The sequence below is a fragment of the Odontesthes bonariensis genome, chromosome 17 (assembly GCF_027942865.1).
Source record: "Odontesthes bonariensis isolate fOdoBon6 chromosome 17, fOdoBon6.hap1, whole genome shotgun sequence".
Classification (NCBI taxonomy): Eukaryota; Metazoa; Chordata; class Actinopteri; order Atheriniformes; family Atherinopsidae; genus Odontesthes; species Odontesthes bonariensis.
Window position 1 is genome coordinate 28431142 of NC_134522.1, and position 19826 is coordinate 28450967.

A 19826-nucleotide genomic window follows, 5' to 3' on the forward strand; every position below is an offset into this window, starting at 1 on the left:
GGAAAACATCCATTTTCCAAAGACAAGAAAGCTGTCCTGTTGGCTCAGAGTGCAGAATTCAATATAGCCAATATGGATGGGAATCGACAACCGGTTATTAATTGTTGCTCGAAAGCTTGTATATGCCTTGATTTTTTTGATGTTGTCTTTCCAGATGTGTCAATTGCCACTACTGCACTCACATGCCATCAGATATGCGGGCTTCTGAGCTTAGCGCTGAAAACAAGCCTGATGGTCCTTTTCCTCTGTTGTTATTAATAACAGCAACACTAATAATAACAAATTATTAAAGGATAAGACCGGTTTTTTGACATTGGGCCCTTGATTTCACATTATAACATGATGTTCTACTCACCTCTGCTTGTTGTTGAACATTTGGAGCTGTTCCGAAGATATTCGCGAGGCGTCTGGCTGCTCTCTTGAGATATTCGGCCATGAAACGGTTTCCTATGGGCAAGCTTATACAGGCACAAACTATGCTGTTTATAATTTATTAATTACTGTACATTAGCACTGATAACGTGGAGGTGCGTCGCTTACTTAAAAAAATCCGGGTTACTGTAATTTTGATTTTTTTGTCGTAAAGTGGGTGTTACTGACGTCATCGTGGTGCTACAGCCACAGACAGCCCACAGACCTGCTGCCTATTTATTCATTCGGCTAAAATTTAAAATTAGTAACCCGGATTTTTTTAAGTAAGCGACGCACCTCCACGTTATGAGTGCTAGTGTACAGTAATTAATAAATTATAAACAGCATAGTTTGTGCCTGTATAAACTTGCCCATAGGAAACCGTTTCATGGCCGAATATCTCAAGAGAGCAGCCAGACGCCTCTCGAATATCTTCAGAACAGCTCCAAATGACCAACAACAAGCAGGGGTGAGTAGAACATCATGTTATAATGTGAAATCAAGGGCCCAATGTCAAAAAACCGGTCTTATCCTTTAATGAAAGACCCCCATTCCTGTGACCCGTCCAACCGGCCCGCCCAAATGGTGGGGGGGGGGGGGGGGGGGTGGGGGTTGGGTCAATCTTGCCTGCATTCAAAACTCGAGCCCCGTAACATAAAACTTCCAGGTCCTGTTGATTGTAATAATCTTAGCGACATACTGTATGAATAATTTCCATCTGATATTAACATTTAGTTGACGAGGACTGCAAGAGTGAGGCTCAGGCTCAGAGGCAGGCTCAGAGGCAGGCTCCCGCATTCCTATAGCTACCCCTTTCATCGAGGCAGGGAAAAGTAAAATAACAGAGGCGAAAATAGATAAAATTTTGGTGCACACTTGAAATTAAAGTGTTACTGCAACCAAAGCCATCATGTACTATATATAGCGGGATGAGAATCAATAAGAGAACCGATAGCAAACCGAATCGATAAGCTATATCAATAATGGAACCGGAATTGCTAAATTCTTAACAATTCCCTTACCTGACTCCCGCCCTCTAGTATTCGCATACCATCTGGGACGAGCCCACAACCGACATGATTTCAAATGGGGCTATTTTTTCTAAAACTCGTGCATGTGATTGGATGAAGAATCTGTCCGTCATCTTGACTGACATGCCACTGCAGCCACTCCCAATGACTCAACCCGTGACGTAGCTCAGAGCGACACCAGGACCACTATGCAACCAGCTAGCCTTTCATAACAAACACCATGGCGGCACATAGTATGAAACGGAGCGAGGAGCGATCAGTGAACGATTATTGTCGTATGTGCAAAGAAAATCTCAGGATTAAAGGCAACATTTGCAACAGCCAGCCATAACGCCGCCCATTCATCCAAAGTCCCACCCAGCGATTAATGATTGGCTCTGATTATTTTCTAATCGGACGAAACACCAATGACTCCCAGGTTCCTCAGATGGTTGTGTGAGGAAAGGGAACGCCCCCGCGTGTAGTTGGTGAACGCAGCCAGATGACGTGAGTCAGGTTAACAATTCCCATCCCTACTGGCCAGAGTCCAGAAGATTCAGTGAAGGCTGTGGTTGATTTTGTACTGCAACAGCACTATTTAATTAGCCTGACTACGTCATACTCACGATTCTAGTCAGAATGTGAGTCTGATACCGCTGGATAGAGATTTGAGTATGGGGCGTGTTTCAACCGAACCAGGAGAAAAATGCCTCTTCGCTCAATTGGATAGACCTACAACCAATCAGAGCAACGTAGTATGTGACGTAGATTAAGCAACACACACTTGTTGTAGGAAGGACGGCAAAAACATCTTTTCTATCGATAAAAGCCTTTATCGCGTTCCTCTGTTCGTCTTTCAAAATGAATGCAATGTGGAGATCCTGTAGAACAGACTCGATGGCAGAATCTACACACCCTAGCTCTCCAGCGGCAGCCATGTTTGTTTCAAACGAATTCAAACCAAGCGCTCTTTAGTGACGTAGTCGATAATGTCCCTGTTGATCATCTGTCCATCATCGTATAAAGCCCGCCCTGGCAATCTGATTGGGTCGACTGTTTTGATGTCGAGCATAGAGATTTCCCCAACTCTCAGCTTTCATTTGAGGGTATCCACATTCAAATTTCATTAAGGGTTTAGGAGTTTCAGCTCCTAAACATGTGCCACCCTCTTTTTAAAATGGACCAAAAGTAATTAAACAATTGACTCATAAGCTATTTCATGGACAGCTGTGGGCAATTCTTTCATTATGTCATTATCAATTAAGCAGATGAAAGGCCTGGAGTTGATTTGAGGTGTGGTGCTTGGATTTGGAAGATTTTGCTGTGAACAGACAACATGGTGCTCTCCATGCAGGTGAAACAAGCCATCCTTAGGCTGCGAAAACAGAAGAACAACATCCGATAAATTGCTACAATATTAGGTGTGGCAAAATCTACAGTTTGGTACATCCTGAGAAAGAAAAGAAGTACTGCTGAACTCAGCAACGCAAAAAGACCTGGACTTCCACGGAAGACAACAGTGGTGGATGATCGCAGACTCATCCATGGTAAAGACAAACCCCTTCACAACAGCCAACCAAGTGCACAACACTCTCCAGGAGGTCGGCGTATCGATATCCAAGTCTGCCATAAAGAGAAGACTGCATGAAAGTAAATACAGAGGGTTTACTGCAAGGTGCAAGCCACTCATAAGCCTCAAGAACAGAAAGGCTAGATTGGACTTTACTTAAAAAAAAAAAAAAAAAAAAAAAAAAAATCTAAAAAAAAAAGCCAGCACAGTTCTGGAAAAACATTATTTGGACAGATGAAACCAAGATCAACCTTGCCTACCAGAATGATGGCAAGAAAAAAGGATGGAGAAAGCTTGAAACAGCTCATGATCCAAAGCATACCACATCATCTGTAAAACACAGCGGAGGCAGTGTGATGACATGGCTGCCAGTGGCACTTGGGCACTCGTGTTTATTGATGTGACACAGGACAGAAGCAGCCGAATGAATTCTGAGGTGTTCAGAGACATATGGTCTGCTCAAATCCAGCCAAATGCAGTCAAATTGATTGGGCGGCATTTCATAATACAGATGGACAATGACCCAAAACACACCGCCAAAGCAACCCAGGAGTTTATTAAAGCAATGAAGTGGAATATTCTTGAATGGCCAAGTCAGTCACCTGATCAGAACCCAATTGGGCACGCAGTTCACTTGTTGAAGACTAAACTTCAGACAGAAAGGCCCACAAACAGCAACTGAAAGCCGCTGCAGTAAAGGCCTGGCAGAGCTTCTGGTGATGTCCACGAGTTCAAGACTTCAGGCTGCCATTGCCAGCAAAGGGTTGTCAACCAAGTATTAGAAATGAACATTCTATTTTCAGTTATTTAATTTGTCCAATTACTTTTGAGCCTCTGACATTCTGCACTTCAACTGCATCTGAGTTGTTTAATTTAAAATTTATACCTGCAGAGCGATCTGCCATCACTCACCAGGTGCAGTTTCCTCTCTGCTATGTGTTAGCCACAGCTGCCAGATCACTGGTTAGAAAATCTTTTAATACATCAACTGCAACACAACGAATGTCTCAAAGCGGTGATGATGTCAATGTACAAAAAGACATGGCACAGATAACTTTTTTTGTTGTCTGCAAATTGTACTGTTAATGATGGAGAATATCTGTGCCAGATATTAAGCAAATCTAGTTTGCACACTAACATCACACTTATCTAAAGAAAAACTTTTATCCAGCATTTTTGGTTGACCGTGTCTTGACTATGTGGACTTCTTCTCTTTTTTGAATCCATGTTTTTTATGAGGCCTAGATTTTAGTTTCACAGTGGATTCACTCTTCATCGATTCCCTTTTTCCTGTGGCGAGCTGCTTTCCTCCTGGTTTCCACAGCAACAGCTGAGCATCCTCTCCCCCAGTGACCAGGGCCTCTCCTGCTGCACTCCACAGGAAGCAGCGCACTGTGGAGGTGTGGCCACCCTCCAGGCTCCTGAGCAGATGAAGCCCTTTGCTGTCACACTCCATCATGTGGAGATCCCCGCTGTTCTTCCCACCTACCACCAGCAGCTTCTGGGCTTCTTCCAGCCACTGCCCCCCCACCAGATAATCCACGCCAACACCATCAGGCAGTGGAGTCAGGCTGCGCACATCGGAAGTGCTGAAGATGGTAAGAGGTTCTTCTGTGTCCAGCTGGCCCACATCCCAAAGGTGCAGCCCTTCATCATGGCTGAGACACAGCAGCTGGGTGTAACCTGCTCCGGACCAGCGCACTGAGCCCGCCGAGGAGTCGCTGTTACAGGTGACAAGCAGCGCTTCCTCCTCTGCTCCTCGGCTCAGGTCAAAAACATTAACAAGGCCATCTGTGGAACCAGATGCCAGGCGATCTTTGTCCCGTGGGTGGAAGCACACCTGTGTGATGTCATCACTGTGCGACTCAGAATACACACCAAGAAGCCTACTGCCAGGTTTCCTTGAGTCCCAGAAGACCAGAAAGCTGTCCTCATCGTTAACCTGCTCGGTGCCAGCACACAAGAGCATGTCGCTGCAGTTCAGATCAAAGCTGCAGTAACAGTGCGATGGATCACTTTTAAACATCTGGACCGCATCCGTCCCAGGGCATCGGACATCCCATGCCTGGACCGTACCATCAGCGGAGCCTGAATAGAGGAGATCAGAGGAGTTGTGAGCAAATGTAAGGCCACAAAGCGGCCCTTTGTGCCCCCGGTACTCTCCGACCAGGTTCAGACTTTCCTCGTTATGCAGGTGAATGGTTAAGTTGGAGCAGGATACTGCCAGAAGGCCAGATGGCTGCAGGGCAACGTGTAGCAGGTAGGTGGGTTCCTCTGGATGGGACCGCCGAGCAATAGACAGACCTTTGAGCGTCTCTTCTAAACTCTCCATGGAAGCTCTGTCTTGTGAGATGTAACCAATCTGTACAGGATAAACAGAAAACCACACAAAACATTCAGCCTGTGAGCAAATTCACCTAGTGAAAAATGTAAAAAGGACTTGGTGCACTCTTAACAGATTCACAAAGGACAGGAGTCTAGAATTTGACGATGAAAATCATGTAGTTTCAAAAAGTTTAAAGAGGAAAGTTCAGCGTTTCCTGCATTCAATATCTGAAACCTCAAAGCAGATATTTATAATAAAAATGATAACAAACGTCACAAAGACTCAGCTAGTATTTTCATGATTAAATAACACCTTGATGACATGTGACACACGTGCTTATTAAAGAACATATTATGACGCTGTCCTCATCATTGAGTCCAACTTTGTAATTCGGCACCTGTTTGTTTGTTTTTGCAATCAAAATAAAATGCTTTGGAGAACAAAACGCAACGCAACATCAGTTCAATTTCTGTTGTGACAGACAGATGTGAGAGGATTGCACATGTAACAGAAAGCAAAAAAAAAAAAAAAAACACGAATAGGCTACAGACTTTTGAACTGAGTATGGCGGCGAGTTCCCTTCATCAGATGAATGCTGGGCCTCGCTCATCATCGTCGTGTCACTGTCTTGAGTTGATCATTTTCTTGTTTAGTTGTTCAGTTCAACATACTTACTTGCTAGAATTTCCACAAATGCAGGAACAACAAGCGTAAATGTGATGAACTACGATTATGCGGACACGTCTGCCGACATACTGGAAAATACACCACAGAGCAGTGCGAAGAAATTGTTGAACAGAGAACGTTAAAATAGAAAAAATATAAATCACGCTACTACTACTCAAACACGCGTAGCCGAGAGGACGAGCGATGTGTCACAGTATTTTGAGACCGCGCGGAAACTTCTTTTCAGACCATAGTTCCGCTACTGTTGGATGTTCAATACCATACAGGAATGGCACTTTGCCACTAAATAAATAAATACATAGAAAAACAAATAGATATATAAATAAACAAAGAAAGAAATATAATACTTTGTAAGGTTATGTAATGTTAAAAAATTGCAATGTTTTTTTTTTTCCTAAGATCTTGTGTTGATGAAGTCTTTTTTCAAAATCTTGGCCTGGTTTTACCAACCTGGAATAAAAGCCCCAAAAGACAAAGCCCAACGTTTGTCTTTGGGGCTTTTATTTAAAGTTGTTTTGAATCAGAAAGGTTCACAGCAGGACATGCAGTTGAAATCAGAAATATTCAAGCCCCTCACCTCAAAAGACAATTCAGTGATATGAATAAATGACAAAAAACTTAATTAAACAACACAAATATTTATTGGTAGATATTTGTGCTATTTTGACAACAGAAGTTGATTTAACTTTTAACATGTGCACGAGCAGTATTATCTGGCGCCCAGCTTCAGTCCTTTGTGTAGCATCCTTTAGCTTTTATAACTTTCAACAAATGTTTTCGGTGAGTACTGGCAAATTTCTTACACCTCTCAATAGGAATTTTTTCCCGTTCTTAACATGCAAAAAGCCTTTAGCTCAGTGATGTTTGATGGATTCCATGCTGCACCTGCCTTCTTTAAATCCCAAAAAAGATGGTCAATCAAATTTAAATCTGGCAACTGAGAAAGCCACGCCAAGATGTTCCATCATCTGTTTCTAAACCAAACTTTGGTTGACGTGGAGGTGTGTTTGTGACCATTGTCCCGCTGGAAAGTCCAATGATCACCAAGGTTTTTTTTAATCAACAGATTGTGAAGACCTGTATCATAGATATAACAAGTGAAGGATCAGTGTAAAATTCCCTTAATTAAGTTTCAACTTCCCTTTAGGCCATGAAAACTGTCAGAAAGCTTTAAAAACAGCAATAGAATATAGGAGTTGGATAATTGTGACATGACTATCTTAACAAAATATACTGTTCCATACTGGCTGAATTTTTAGCTGTTTTCTCAGTTGGAAAAGGAATAGTTTTCATTCCAAAATTCCAGTCCAATTCCAAAAGTCTTAACACTAAATTGTAAACCAAAAAGTACAACCCAAAATCAGAAATAGGGATGACTCATTTTGACGTATTCTGACTTATTCTAGACAGGGTGAACCAAATATAGTTAGTTTGTATTCTTGTCAGCTTGATTTCATTTGTTAATACGTGTCCATTTTTGCATTTCCAGGCTGCAACACATTACACAAAAGTTGTCCAAGTCCAAAGGCCAGGCTCTGTGATGGCAACATGAATGAAGAAAGGTGGGCTTTGTTGAGATTTTAGAGCAACATGCGTGGCTTTCAAGACTCTTCCAAGGATGTCCATTAATTTTTTTTTCAACAAGACACTACAAAACATTCAGCAACACATTACATGTACATTGTGGCTGTGGGAAGAAAGTGCAGGCACTGAAATGGCATGCCTGCAGTCTTGACCTGTCTCCTACAGAGAATGTGTGGAGAATTTTTAAGTTGATAATGCAACAACAACTCTGTTGCAACAAGTGCTGTTGCAAACCTTAAGACGGGTTTGCAGGAAGAAAGGTACAAAATAACACTTGAAACAATTCACCGCATGTTAACTTCTGCCCCCCCTGAGAAATGCCCTGTCCATCCAAAGAAAACTGGCCAGAAAAAAGGCCACGATTTATTATCTCTGTTTGTGTTTTAAAAAAAGCATATATCTGCAAAGTTTATAGCTTTATTTTTTTTTTTTGTTATCGTGTTTCCCCCCCTCCGTAACCTTAACCCCTTGCTGCTGAAAACAAAAAGGCGATTTTCACATTTTCGGATACTTTTTTTTTTTTTAACAAATATTTTTATTGAACTTTTACATATATTTCACCCATACAAACAGACAATAATCAAAACAATAACATCCATAAAGTAACCAGCCACAATTCCACAGGACATTTCACATACTTCAGACATTTAAAGCAAATTGGAAATTAAAAACACACACAAACACTTAACTACACACACCAATACAGCAGTTTCAAGTTGATTGCGCATTTCAACGCTTAAGAAATTCTATTAAAGGTTTCCACACAGTCTCAAACTCTGCACTCTTTCCCCTAATTATAGAAGTCATTCTTTCCAACACAATACAAGATGCCATCTCCTTTATCCACACTTGTATCGAGGGCGCATCCATTTTTTTTCCAAAACAGAGCGATCATCCTCCTGGCCTGTAGGAGTCCAAAATCAATTAGAGTTGACTTTTTAGAATTGACCATAAAGTCTTTTGGATATATACCAAGTATACATATTTTTGCCTGAAGAGGTACCTTCACTCCAACAATGTCAGACAAAGTCAGAACAATTTCCTTCCAATACGTATTTATCTTTGGGCAGTCCCATACACAATGGTATAGAGTACCCTTTCCTTCCAAGCACTTGCTGCACGTGTCCGGCACATCAGGGGACCACCGATTTAACTTAACCGGGGTAATGTACGTTCTCATCAACCATTTGTATTGTAATAATTTCATTCTAGTACTAATAGACTGTTTTTGGGCTTTAAAACATGCTTTTTCCCACTCAGCCTTTTGCATATCCTCCTGAATATCCAGCCTCCATGCCTCTAGTTTGTCGATGGTGGACTCTTTATCATATGACATCAAAGCTGTATAGAATAAAGAAATTTGTTTCCTCCCCTCTAGGTGCTGAAGTGTAAGGTCCTCAAGATGTGATAGTGGTGGTGCAGTTACCACATTCTTATGTTTAGATTGAATAAAATGTTTCAATTGCAGATACTTAAAAAAAAATGTTTTCTGGGAATAGAGTATGCTTGACACATCTGATCAAATGTAATAAGATTACCATCCACATAAATGTCCTCTACTTTTTGCACACCATTATTTGCCCAGATTTTAAATCCACCGTCTGCCCTTCCTGCTTTGAAATATGTATTACCCCATGTGGGAGGGAAACGAGAGACGGAAGGGGTGTCTCCAATATATTGATGTGCTTTGTACCAGACTTCAACAGTGTTTCTGAGGAAAGGGTTCTCTGTTAGTCTTTTTAACTTCTTTGGGTCTGCAGAATACATATACAGCCTAAATGGGAGGTTTGGTACTGATGCCTGCTTAATATTTACCCAGGCTGGAGGGGGCTCCAGCGAGAAATAGAACATTGCAGAACGCAACTGGGCAGACCAATAATACAACTTCAGATTTGGGAGCTGTAGTCCTCCCCTCTCAAACGGCAAGTACAGCAACCTGAGCCTCAGTCTAGACTTTTTGTTGTTCCAAATGAATATACCAAAAGCACTATTAAGTTTGTCAAAAAATGAACCTGGCAGTGGAAGTGGGAGTGATTGAAACAGGTATAAAAATTTTGGTAATATACTCATTTTAATCAGATTTATACGGCCAATCAATGATATGGGCAACGTCAACCAACGATCCAATGTCTCATTTACTTCGGCTGTTAGTGGATCATAGTTTGCTGGGATGATCATCCTAATTTCGGGGGTAATCTTGACACCAAGATAGATAAATCCTTCTTTTGCATTAGAAAAGGGGGTACATTTTCGGATACTTAATGAAGGTAATAAAAAGCTGGAGTTGGCTGGATGTCTTGCCCCAAGTATCTACTTGAATTTAAACCCTCAATGGAGAATGTGGAGGAGCATGTTAATTAGAATTAAAAATTAAAATTGACGGTCATGATTTATGCAAGTGTGACCACATTTTCATTACCGAATTGAATTATTATTATTATTATTATTATTATTATGCTTGAAGTTGTAGTAGTGATTTTCCACCCATTTTTTCAGGTATTGTTTTCTGCCCCCCCAGATGAGCTAACTGCCCCCCCACACATGCCATTCTGGTCACACTTCTGCTTTGCACCATGAAAATAACTTGTAATTTTATTCTATATCCTCTTCTTAGTGTAAAAAAAGTAAAAAGTTTGAATGTAGACTAATGATGCACGAGAAAAGATTAGATGTACTGGAGTCCAGTAGGTGGCAGCAGCAGCACCCCTCAAACTGCTTAAAACAGCCTGGCCTGAAACTTCCCAGCTGACCTAAATCTTGCCATTCAGTGCCACAGAAACACGTTAAATAAAGTGTCATTAACATGAATAAATAGCTGTTTGTCTCTTGTCGTTCTGTGCACCACTGTGACCCTTCAAAGTCTCTTTGTGGATATTTTAGATCAATTTTGTGGTCATTTTGTGCTCAGTTTTACATGACTTACACTTTTGGGTTGTGTCTCGTGATTATTTCGAGTTTTTTTTCTCCTTCTTTCATTATGGTTGTGTGTGATTTTGTAATGGTTTGAACAAAATGTTATCAGTAACTTGCCACACAAACTGGGCTACTGACCCAGAGCCGCCAGGTCTCCTCGAGCCTCTGATTCAGTGTTAGTGTGTCAGTTGGCCTGTTCATTAATTCATCTATGGGAGAACCTGATCATTCCACGTAAATGTAGCTTTTCTATTGAGAACTTCCCCACATGCTGCAGACCTTGTACAGACACATGAGGAGTTATCAGGATAAATAAAGAGTTCTTATTCAGTGGCAAGTGTCTTTGTTTCTTTAGTCCTGCCTGAGTGGTTCATTTATTACAAACTAAACCTTCACAGAGCAGAGCTTGAGTCTCAGTCCCATAAGAATTCTCTTTCAAAGACGAAGAATGGAACAAAATCTAAGAGAAAGGTCTTTAATGTTCAGGCCAGCAGCTGGAGTGTGTCCTCTGCCGCAGCTGGGCAGCTCTGGCAAAGCGAAGTGGAAAGCTGGTCATCCTGTGACACACCACATCACCATCTGTGTACGGAGAGCAGCTCTGCAGGAAGAATGCAAACACTAAAATGACAGAGTTGTTTAAACCTTCACGGTCCCGTTCAAACCATCAGAAGAAACTGTGTGCGCTCATGTCATATTCTAGAGGCTCCACAGCAGAAGACATTTGTAATTTTGCACAAAGACTGCCACATGAACTTTATCAGGAGTTGTACGGGAGTAGAAAATGAACACCATACTGTGAAACAGACACAAGCAACGAGAAGTGTCCCTTCTGATGAAGATTCTGCTTTAATATTGTCACAGCTCTATCGTCTGCGATAGAAGACGGGTTGAATTTGAACTACAAGTGCAGGAATAAAGAAACGCACTTGAATGAGCGGGTGCTGCAAACCATCTCCCGTTGTGGTTCAAACCTCTCAGTTTAAAATCCTTAAGATTAGAAAACATGTAGAAAGTGCACTCCTATGGCTCGCAAACTATTTCCTGTGCATTTTTAACCCGAGTCGGTAAAAACTGAGAGGCAATATCGTATTTGATTATCAATTTTTTTTTAATTTTAGTTAATTTCACACAAACAGATACACACACCTCATTTTAAATCATAGGACAAATTTTTTAAATCAAATCCTGCGAATACAGTATGTATAAAAAAAAAAAAAAAATACTGTGGAACTGCATCAAAGGGTCCTCCAATCCAATGTTCCCACCTGTCTGATCAGAACACGAGTGAACAAGTGAGAGCAGGATCATGAAGACCCCGATTACTAAAGGAACAATCCAACATCAGTTTGTCATCTTGTAGTTTTCCTCAATGTGATTTGAGGAATTTTGGAATGAAAGCCTTGAATGATCAGAGTAAGACAAAGTAAAAGACAAAATAGGTTTCTGACATGTGTGCAGGTTCAAATCAATACTTCTGACATGAAGTGAGCCAATAATTGGTCTGTTGCAAATTTAGTGAAGGGAGTGATTAACAGGCAAAACTTTTTTTTTAATGTCTCTTTTATCACCTTAGAATGAAACATTTATACAGCTACAAAGTGCAAAAAGCAACACGACAGCACAGAGTGATCTGACGGATTTTTATGACACACACAAACACATCTGCATTTTCCTCAACAATCAAGGCACTGAAGGGAAATGTGGAAAAGAGTTCAGTTAACAAGACAACAAACCAAAGCAGAGCTCTGGCCCAAAAACCTAAATACACAAAAGATTGTGGTCGTCTTTATTGTGTCGTGAAGTTTTGTTTAATCTCAACTCAAGTATCAATACCTCAAAAGCTCCTCCATGAATAGGAGAATCATCCCCATAGACATTTTCCATCACAAAATAAGTTCTCAGTCAAGATGAAACATAATAGATTTAGACTTTTCTTTTTTGCTTGACGAGTGTCATCTCTCACTCTGAAACTAAGTTCCACCACAGGATAAAAAGAGGGGGACACGCTTCTCTTTTCACCGGTACAGAGGAAACCACATTTCAATTAAAAAAAAAAAAAAAAAAAAAACTAAAACAAACAGAAATACAGTTGTGCACGAGGCAAGGCCACAGGAAGTGAAAGGAGCCGGGCAGCTGAGAAACTCACAGGCGAAGCTGGAAGATTTGCTTTTCATGAGTCTGAGCAAGAAAACTCAAACAATGTCCAAATAAGAGTTGTTTGACACTGTGAATGAAGCAGCTGGATGAGACTTGGAAACCACTGAAACAATCCGATTACTTCAGATTTCAATCAGCAGCATAAAGTGAACAATAAAGAAAATAAATTCAAATAGATTTTAAACCTTGAGCATACGTAAAAGTCCTTCACTGAGAATTTAACATGTAGTCATTTAACCCATCAGTAACCGATGCAACGTGTGAGTGCCTGCCGGTATAAATGTGTAGAGGCCACCTCGTGTCTTTATGTCATTAAGCTGAATCTTTGGCTGTGTTCGAAACCGCCTACTTTTCCTACTAGTCATACTTTTTTAAGTTCCCGGATGTACACTAGATGCATACTAGATTCGCCGAAATGTTGAGTATTCATCATGAGGTTACTTGTCACACTCAAACTACCCAAGATGCAACGTAACGTGACGTCGTCCATCGCCATTTGAACGGTCAAATTCAGTTAACGGGACGAGAGCAGTCAAAACGGCGAAACCGGAAGTGCGTTGCTCACAGCGGCTAGCTTTACTAGCGGCGAATTCGTGGGAACAAAATTGTAAATAGCCGGTATTTTGTCAGATTTTCAACACCTTGGGGGTCTAAATGACTACTTTCTCGCCTGAAAATGTTTCAAATATTGCTAAAGTTATATATTTACAGAGTTTATAGCTTAAGCAATTCAGCTTTTCAGGCCGGCTGATGTCAGCTCGGGCAGGAGTGAAGTGCACTGTGTGTAAACGCTCTGCATACTGTCAGATAGATGAGTATGCCGTTTTCAAGTATGTAGTATGTAGTAGGCGGTTTCGAACACAGCCTCTGAGTTTTGGATATTTGGTGCCACCTTGGGCTTTCGTTATTTGAAAAGTTTTAGGCCTGAAAACATACCGCCTGATCAGAAGTAATACAACACATAATATAACTTTTAGGTATTCTTAGGATGAAAACACAACAAGCAAATTATGTGCCATGAATCTATAAACTAATGTCATCTGCTTGCAATTAGTGGTGTCAAGAATACTCGCAATGCTAAGTAACTAAAGAAAGAAAAAGAAACAACTTGAAAATTCATTCAACCAAAACTAAGACGTTAACTTCAGGCTCCCTTCATTCTGTGTCTGATTTCAATGTTTAGGTCCAACATCCCCCTTTCTGCCCGGCTCAGAGGAAGAAACAGTGCATTCTGGGAACAGTGCAGTCATATCAAAACAGTACCATATGCAACAAAAACAAATACAACATTAAAGTCAGCTTGGAGGGCTAATTAAGACTAAAGAAAATGAATGTTTCCGCTTCGGTTGAAAGGTGAAATGCACAAGAACGCAACACCTGATAGGAAGAAAAAATAAGGAACTGTCCTCAAGCAAAGCCCTTAACTGGTAGCGACTATAAGCACAGATTAGCATAAGGGAGGCATCTCTGCTTGTGGCCTCCTTCAACACGGGAATGCACAAATGAACTTTTTTTCATCATCCACCACTTCATACAGCAAGTGGTCTCTAATAGAAGAGGCACCAAGATATGGCTTTGGATGGTGTTGAGTTCGAAATGAAGGAAAACAGGTCAGGAGGTAACTTTTCAATAGTTTCAATAGACCCATCTGAGAAGTTGCTCCAGCTGTATATCAGTATATCCTAAAACTAAAGTATGTGAGATTTGAAAGTTTCACAACTGCTACTGTTACAACCAACAGTGTTTAATTTCATCAACTGCAGGAACAAACTCTGAACCCCAACTTCTGAGCTCATTTGGTTGTTGAAGCAGAAAAATGTAACCGTTGACAATTCCAACAAAAACTGTGCAAATTCTCTACGCTGAGGAAAGCCATGTGATATCACTGAAAGAAACTAAGTGGTTTGAATATCCACGTTTAGAAAAGGAGCGCCAACGGGCGCATGTTTTGGTCACAAATGTACACGAGGCTTTTATTTTGAATTTTGTTTGTTTCAAACTCAGAAATCAGCCCTGAATTCAAACAACAAGCATTAGTCGGTCATGTGCCGCGGTGCCGATCGGCTGCAGCGGTTTGTACCCTGAGTAAAAGGCGTGTAAGGGTTTGTAGGTTTCCATTCAAATTACTGTTTTGAAAGGTGAAAAATACATTTTTATGTAAAATGTTCTTAAAGTTGTGTTTAAAGTTTAACAATAATATGGCCATTATGAAAAAATATAAGCTCTATTTTCTGACCAATGTGATGGAACATATGAATTTATCAAACTAACATAAAACGAGTCTTCTGCTAAGTACTACTAGAATAACTCTTTTAGGCCAGTCGCTGAGTTGCAGAATACAAACGATTTAAATTTTTTTTTTAAAAACCAACAAAAAACCCAAACAACAGCTCTATTCCCTCAAGCAGCATGTTTGTTTTAGTCCACAGCAGCAGGGTTGGTCCCCGCTCACGTAAAAGTATGATTTCAGTCATCTGAAGGTGGTCCGTTAATCACTGTGAGTCATCTGCAGTGTGCAATGACAACAAGTGAGAAAGGCCACGTGGTCAGGACTCTTTCTTTCTGGCAGCTTAGTGGCACAGAAAAAGTTTGCTTTTAGAAGAACCAGTGCATGTGTGTGAAGTTTTGAAAATGAAGACACTCAATCAGCGATGGATAACTGGTTCCATTAACTAGCGCTGACAGAAGAAAGGGAACTTTGTTTAACCACCGTTTCGTCCATAAAAAGCCGTTTTTGTGTGAAAAACAGCTAATTCACAGTTTGTACAATCTTTTTCTTTTGTCATCGGACAGCTGATCAGGATACAAGAGTCCTGACATTTCCAAACACACGTAAAAAATTATTTAATATTCAGTATGGCTGTAATACCAGAGAAAAGCTCTGCTTTTTCCACTTATTGGAAACTGCACTGTCCAAAAAAAAACAAAACAAAACAAAAAACCCAAAAGATGGAAAACTTATTTATTTCCCAGAACTTAAAAGGAAATCATTTTCCTCTTATTGCCTATTTGGGTACTGTGTTGATGCCAAGACTGACCTGAGAAGCAGGACTGAAATATTAATCCATAAACAGTAAAAAAAAAAAAATTAAAAAAATAAGGAAAACTTGCTTAAATCTATGCAGTCTGTTCATTATAAGCCGTGCTATTGTCCAAATTAAAAATAAAATGAGAACAATGAGAGCATATACAATTATAACAGTTTACAGGGGAGAGAATCTGGTATATTTCTAAAATGAAACGACAATAGCGACACAAGCATCTCGATGCATTATGATTTAGTCGTCATTTTCCTCCATGTGGTTGAATTAGAACTTTCATTTGCACTTCAAGCCATTCTACTTTTTCACCCTCTTCCCCTCTCAGAGAACAACATTCACAACAGCGCACCTTCGTTCATCACATCAATCAAACACATTGATTAAGTGTTTACAATGTTTAATCTAAAAAAAAAAAAAAAAAAAAACTTAAAAATCTGGGCAATGCAGAGAGATTCCAATCATTAACATTCCAACTATCAAAACGTAAAAGTACATTTCCCAAACAAAGTAATCCCTTCTTACCTCTGAATGGTACAGTATGTGCCCGGTCATTGCTTTTTACCCATCATCTTCTATGAAAAGCAGTCAATCTCAGAGCAGATATCAGACATAAAGCTGTCTGATAGAAAGAAACAAACAGTGTTCTAAGAAAACACTGTACATGTGCTATCAAACCTAACCAAGGGGGGCCACTTCCTGATACACGGCAGAGAATGTGAAGATAAGTCGCGCCATGCTGTATGCGGGGACCGATGCAGGCGCCATCTTGTGAGGAATGCTCACCCGTTACTTACATTTAAGACCATTGCTGGCTGGTTAGATTTGGTTTTGTTTTAGTGGTCAAATCTAGTGGAGAAGAGATATAGAAAGAAAAAATGATGGCGCTTAGCAGAAGTAACCGAGTTGCACGGCTGAATGTGAGATCTGCGAATCAACGCGCCGGTATTGTGCTAAAATCTGATCTGTCCCGATATCTGACCCCCGTTTTTTTCCTCCAATTTATCAAAACAAACTAATTCTAATACTTACAAACACATTTGTAATGTGTTAGTTTTATCAAACAAACCAATGCATAACCTCAACTTTGCATTCTCTATAAAGGAATCACTTCTTATATAGTGGTCATATTATTGCTCAGAGAAATTAGTGAAAAAAGTGGGAAATTGTTGATTAAGAGTCTCCATGACAGAATCAACCTCCAGAAGATCAGCAAAAAAATGTATTTCTCCCCTGCTTGCAGCTTTAATTTACGTGAGAATGTTCTTTTTCCCTGCTTTATATCACTGGGATTTGATAACTTGGTCAGATTAAATGAGACCTTTCTGCTTATTGTAATCTAGTAGCACTTTGAGAGACAATTTAAGTATTGATAGAATTTATATCTCCCAAAAATCTCTCCATTTTTCTTTGCCCAAACTGTTAATAATAGAAATAATTCTAATATTTTCATTTTTTATATCATCTCTCAGTTGCCATTAGGTACTTCTCAGTCTTACAGAATATCAGTTGCCACAGGTTGAACTGAAAGGCTGAGGCCTGGCTGAAGATGCACTTAGGAATCTATTAAAGCAGCAGGTTACTCCTGATTCAGTCATCCTCAAAGCTAACCTGAACCAACAGGACATAGAGAAAAACTATCTGACAAAAGGTTTGCATCCAGATGAGGGTTTAGGCTTTAATTGACCTTCATTAGTCCCATTACCAACTACCTCTGACCACAACGAGACACTGGATGATAAGGAGTAGCTAAACTGATGAGACAACTTTTTGTGTGTCACTTCACAGTTTTCTGGCCATTGACTGACGAGACACTGAAGTAACATCCACTCAGAGCTGCAAGTAGTTGAAGAGCAGGGGGCCCAGGAAGAGTACGTTGAACCCCACCATCCCGTAAACGATGTAGCGGTAGGGTAGCTCCACCTCCATGTGCTGCCGGGCTTTTCTCACGTCCCCGCTGGGCACGCCAAACACCCAGCACACCAATGGGATGGTAATGGACTTCATGAGCGCCCGAGTGGCCACCAGAACCAGCACCCCCAGGATGTGCCGCAGCATTGCTCTGACCACCAGGCTGGCACTGAAGACCGGCATCGTTAAAGGAAGCTGGTTTACCGTCAGGTCGGGCATCAGGCCGAGGTGGTTGTTGACACGGGATGCTAGAGCCACGCCGGCGCCTGTGCCTAGGATCTGAGCGGTATCGCCCCGTGAAGTACTCCAGGTGTCCAGTGTGAAGGAGAAGAGGCCCAGGCCCAAGTGGAGGGAGATGATGACGAGTGGAGCATAGCGACAAGTCAAGTTGAAATTTTCGATAAGATCCAATGCTGGCAGGAAGAAGATCAGGATGAGGACACTGTACAGGAAGCCAACAATGACGTCCTGAAATATAAAAAACACAGAAACATAAACAGTCATTTCACTGCATCCACACTGTAGAAGCAGAATAGCCAATGCTGATGTCAATGAGGGGCCTGATCAGTTCTTTAAACTTTGTAAGGCTGTGCTCTATAATTCCAGAGATAATGTTGTGTAGAAAAGAGTAGTCGGACTCGTCTCGGTCAGCCTCTTATGGGGAATTCATTGATCAGAACAACTAAGAGCCATGCACATGGCAGCATGCACGGAGATTCCTAATAACCTTAGCCACTCTCGTCAGAGGTAAATGCAAATGAATCTGCCCAGGCATCATTAAATGTTCTATTTTCTTCAGATATTTTTCTTTTCTTACATTTCTCCATTGTACTGTTCTCTCTATGCATTTTGCTCTTGCGTGAACACAGATAAACAGCCAGCCAACCTTCTGATTCAAGAGCCAGGAAGTGAGCGGCTTGGTCCTTTAATATCTTCTCACACATAAGTCAGCATTTCTGACTACATTGAATTAGAAAAGAAAGATACAAAATAATGTCTTAATAAACAGCCATGTAAATATCAGTATCAACGTATATCCCATGCTTAATATTAACTCAACAGGTATAGTACAGCAGGCTAGAAAACAAGGCAAATTAGAAGGTAAGTATACACACTGCTGTCCCACAAGCCACGACATTATACTGTTACTTCTATACACAAAATTCCCTTAAAAGTCATTAACACATCTTATCAAACTTGTAAACAATGTGTAACACTTACAACCATTGCTTTCTGAGAGATCAACTGCATTGTAGCAGCCGTGACACGATAGTTTTTCCTCGTTTACGTTTTTACTTCCAACTTCCGATTAGTTGGGAGATTTTCAAAATAAAGGCGCCGAAAATACATATGAAGATAAAAAAAAAAAAAAAAAAAAAGGAAATCAACATTTCAAAGTCGTTTTGAGTGTCTTTTAAACATATTCAGGGCAGAACACTCCCCATCTGGCATTTACTGATGCCACTTAAGACTTAAATGTCCTGATTTGACCTCTGGCTTTCCTTTGCCAGGAGTAAGACCACCTCAGTGATAGGCCTTAAGAATGTCTTTACTTTGTCATGTGATGTTGTCCTGACCTCAACTTTGCGGACCTTCCCATCACCGCTTGGACTGGTAAATGTGACCAGACCCATTGGCCACTCATTGCGGGGGGATTCACTCTGTTTAAGTAGCACAATGTCTCCGACTTCCAGGTTGCGACATGCTGTGTGCCACTTACGCCTTGGCCGAAGGGTATGGAGGTGTTCAGCTCTCCATCGACTCCAAAACTCATTAGCAAGTGCCAGCACCTGTCTCCACTGACATTTGAAAAGATCCTTTTCCTCGAAACTACCATGTGAAGCAGACACACCTGGTTTTTGGGGCAAGAGCATAGCAGGAGTCAGCAGTATTGGAGAGGAGAGATCGGAGGAGACCGGGACTAAAGGTCTGGCGTTGACTGTAGCACACACCTCTGCCAGAGCACATCATGAGTCAGGTGAGTATGCTTGGTTCGCAGCAACATGGAATCGAGTATCCTCCGGGTCACGCCAATCATGCGCTCCCACACTCCTCCCATGTGGGATGCATGCGGGGGGTTGAATTCCCATGTGCAACCATTGTCGCTTTAAAGTACTGGTTTGCTTTGGATCATCCGGTCTCAAGCCCAGTTCGGAACTGGCTCCGATAAAGTTTGTGCCCCGATCTGATCTCAGCTGCTTCGGTTGCCCTCTGCATTA

The 19826-nt window shown here is 41.0% G+C and overlaps 2 protein-coding genes across 3 annotated transcripts in view; both read right to left on the bottom strand.

Annotated features, from left to right (window-relative positions):
* Nucleotides 1-938: 938 nt before the first annotated feature.
* Nucleotides 939-6190, bottom strand: wdr89 (WD repeat domain 89). 2 transcript variants are annotated; one of them, XM_075448459.1, is made up of 2 exons: nt 5993-6190; nt 939-5353 (listed from the first exon to the last, which is right to left on the bottom strand). In XM_075448459.1, exon 2 carries the CDS (start codon nt 5321-5323, stop codon nt 4187-4189), a length of 1137 nt encoding a protein of 378 aa, XP_075304574.1. In that variant the 5' UTR covers nt 5324-5353; nt 5993-6190; the 3' UTR covers nt 939-4186. The 2 variants fall into 2 exon arrangements, with proteins under 2 accessions (XP_075304574.1, XP_075304575.1); XM_075448460.1 differs by having other exon boundaries at nt 5869-6190.
* Nucleotides 6191-11623: 5433 nt separating this feature from the next.
* Nucleotides 11624-19826, bottom strand: part of sgpp1b (sphingosine-1-phosphate phosphatase 1b) — a 44260-nt gene continuing 36057 nt past the window's right edge. Inside the window, exon 3 of the mRNA XM_075447516.1 lies at nt 11624-18075. Within this exon, the coding sequence (XP_075303631.1) occupies nt 17527-18075 (549 nt within the window). The 3' untranslated portion in view covers nt 11624-17526. The remainder of the gene's footprint in view (nt 18076-19826) is intronic.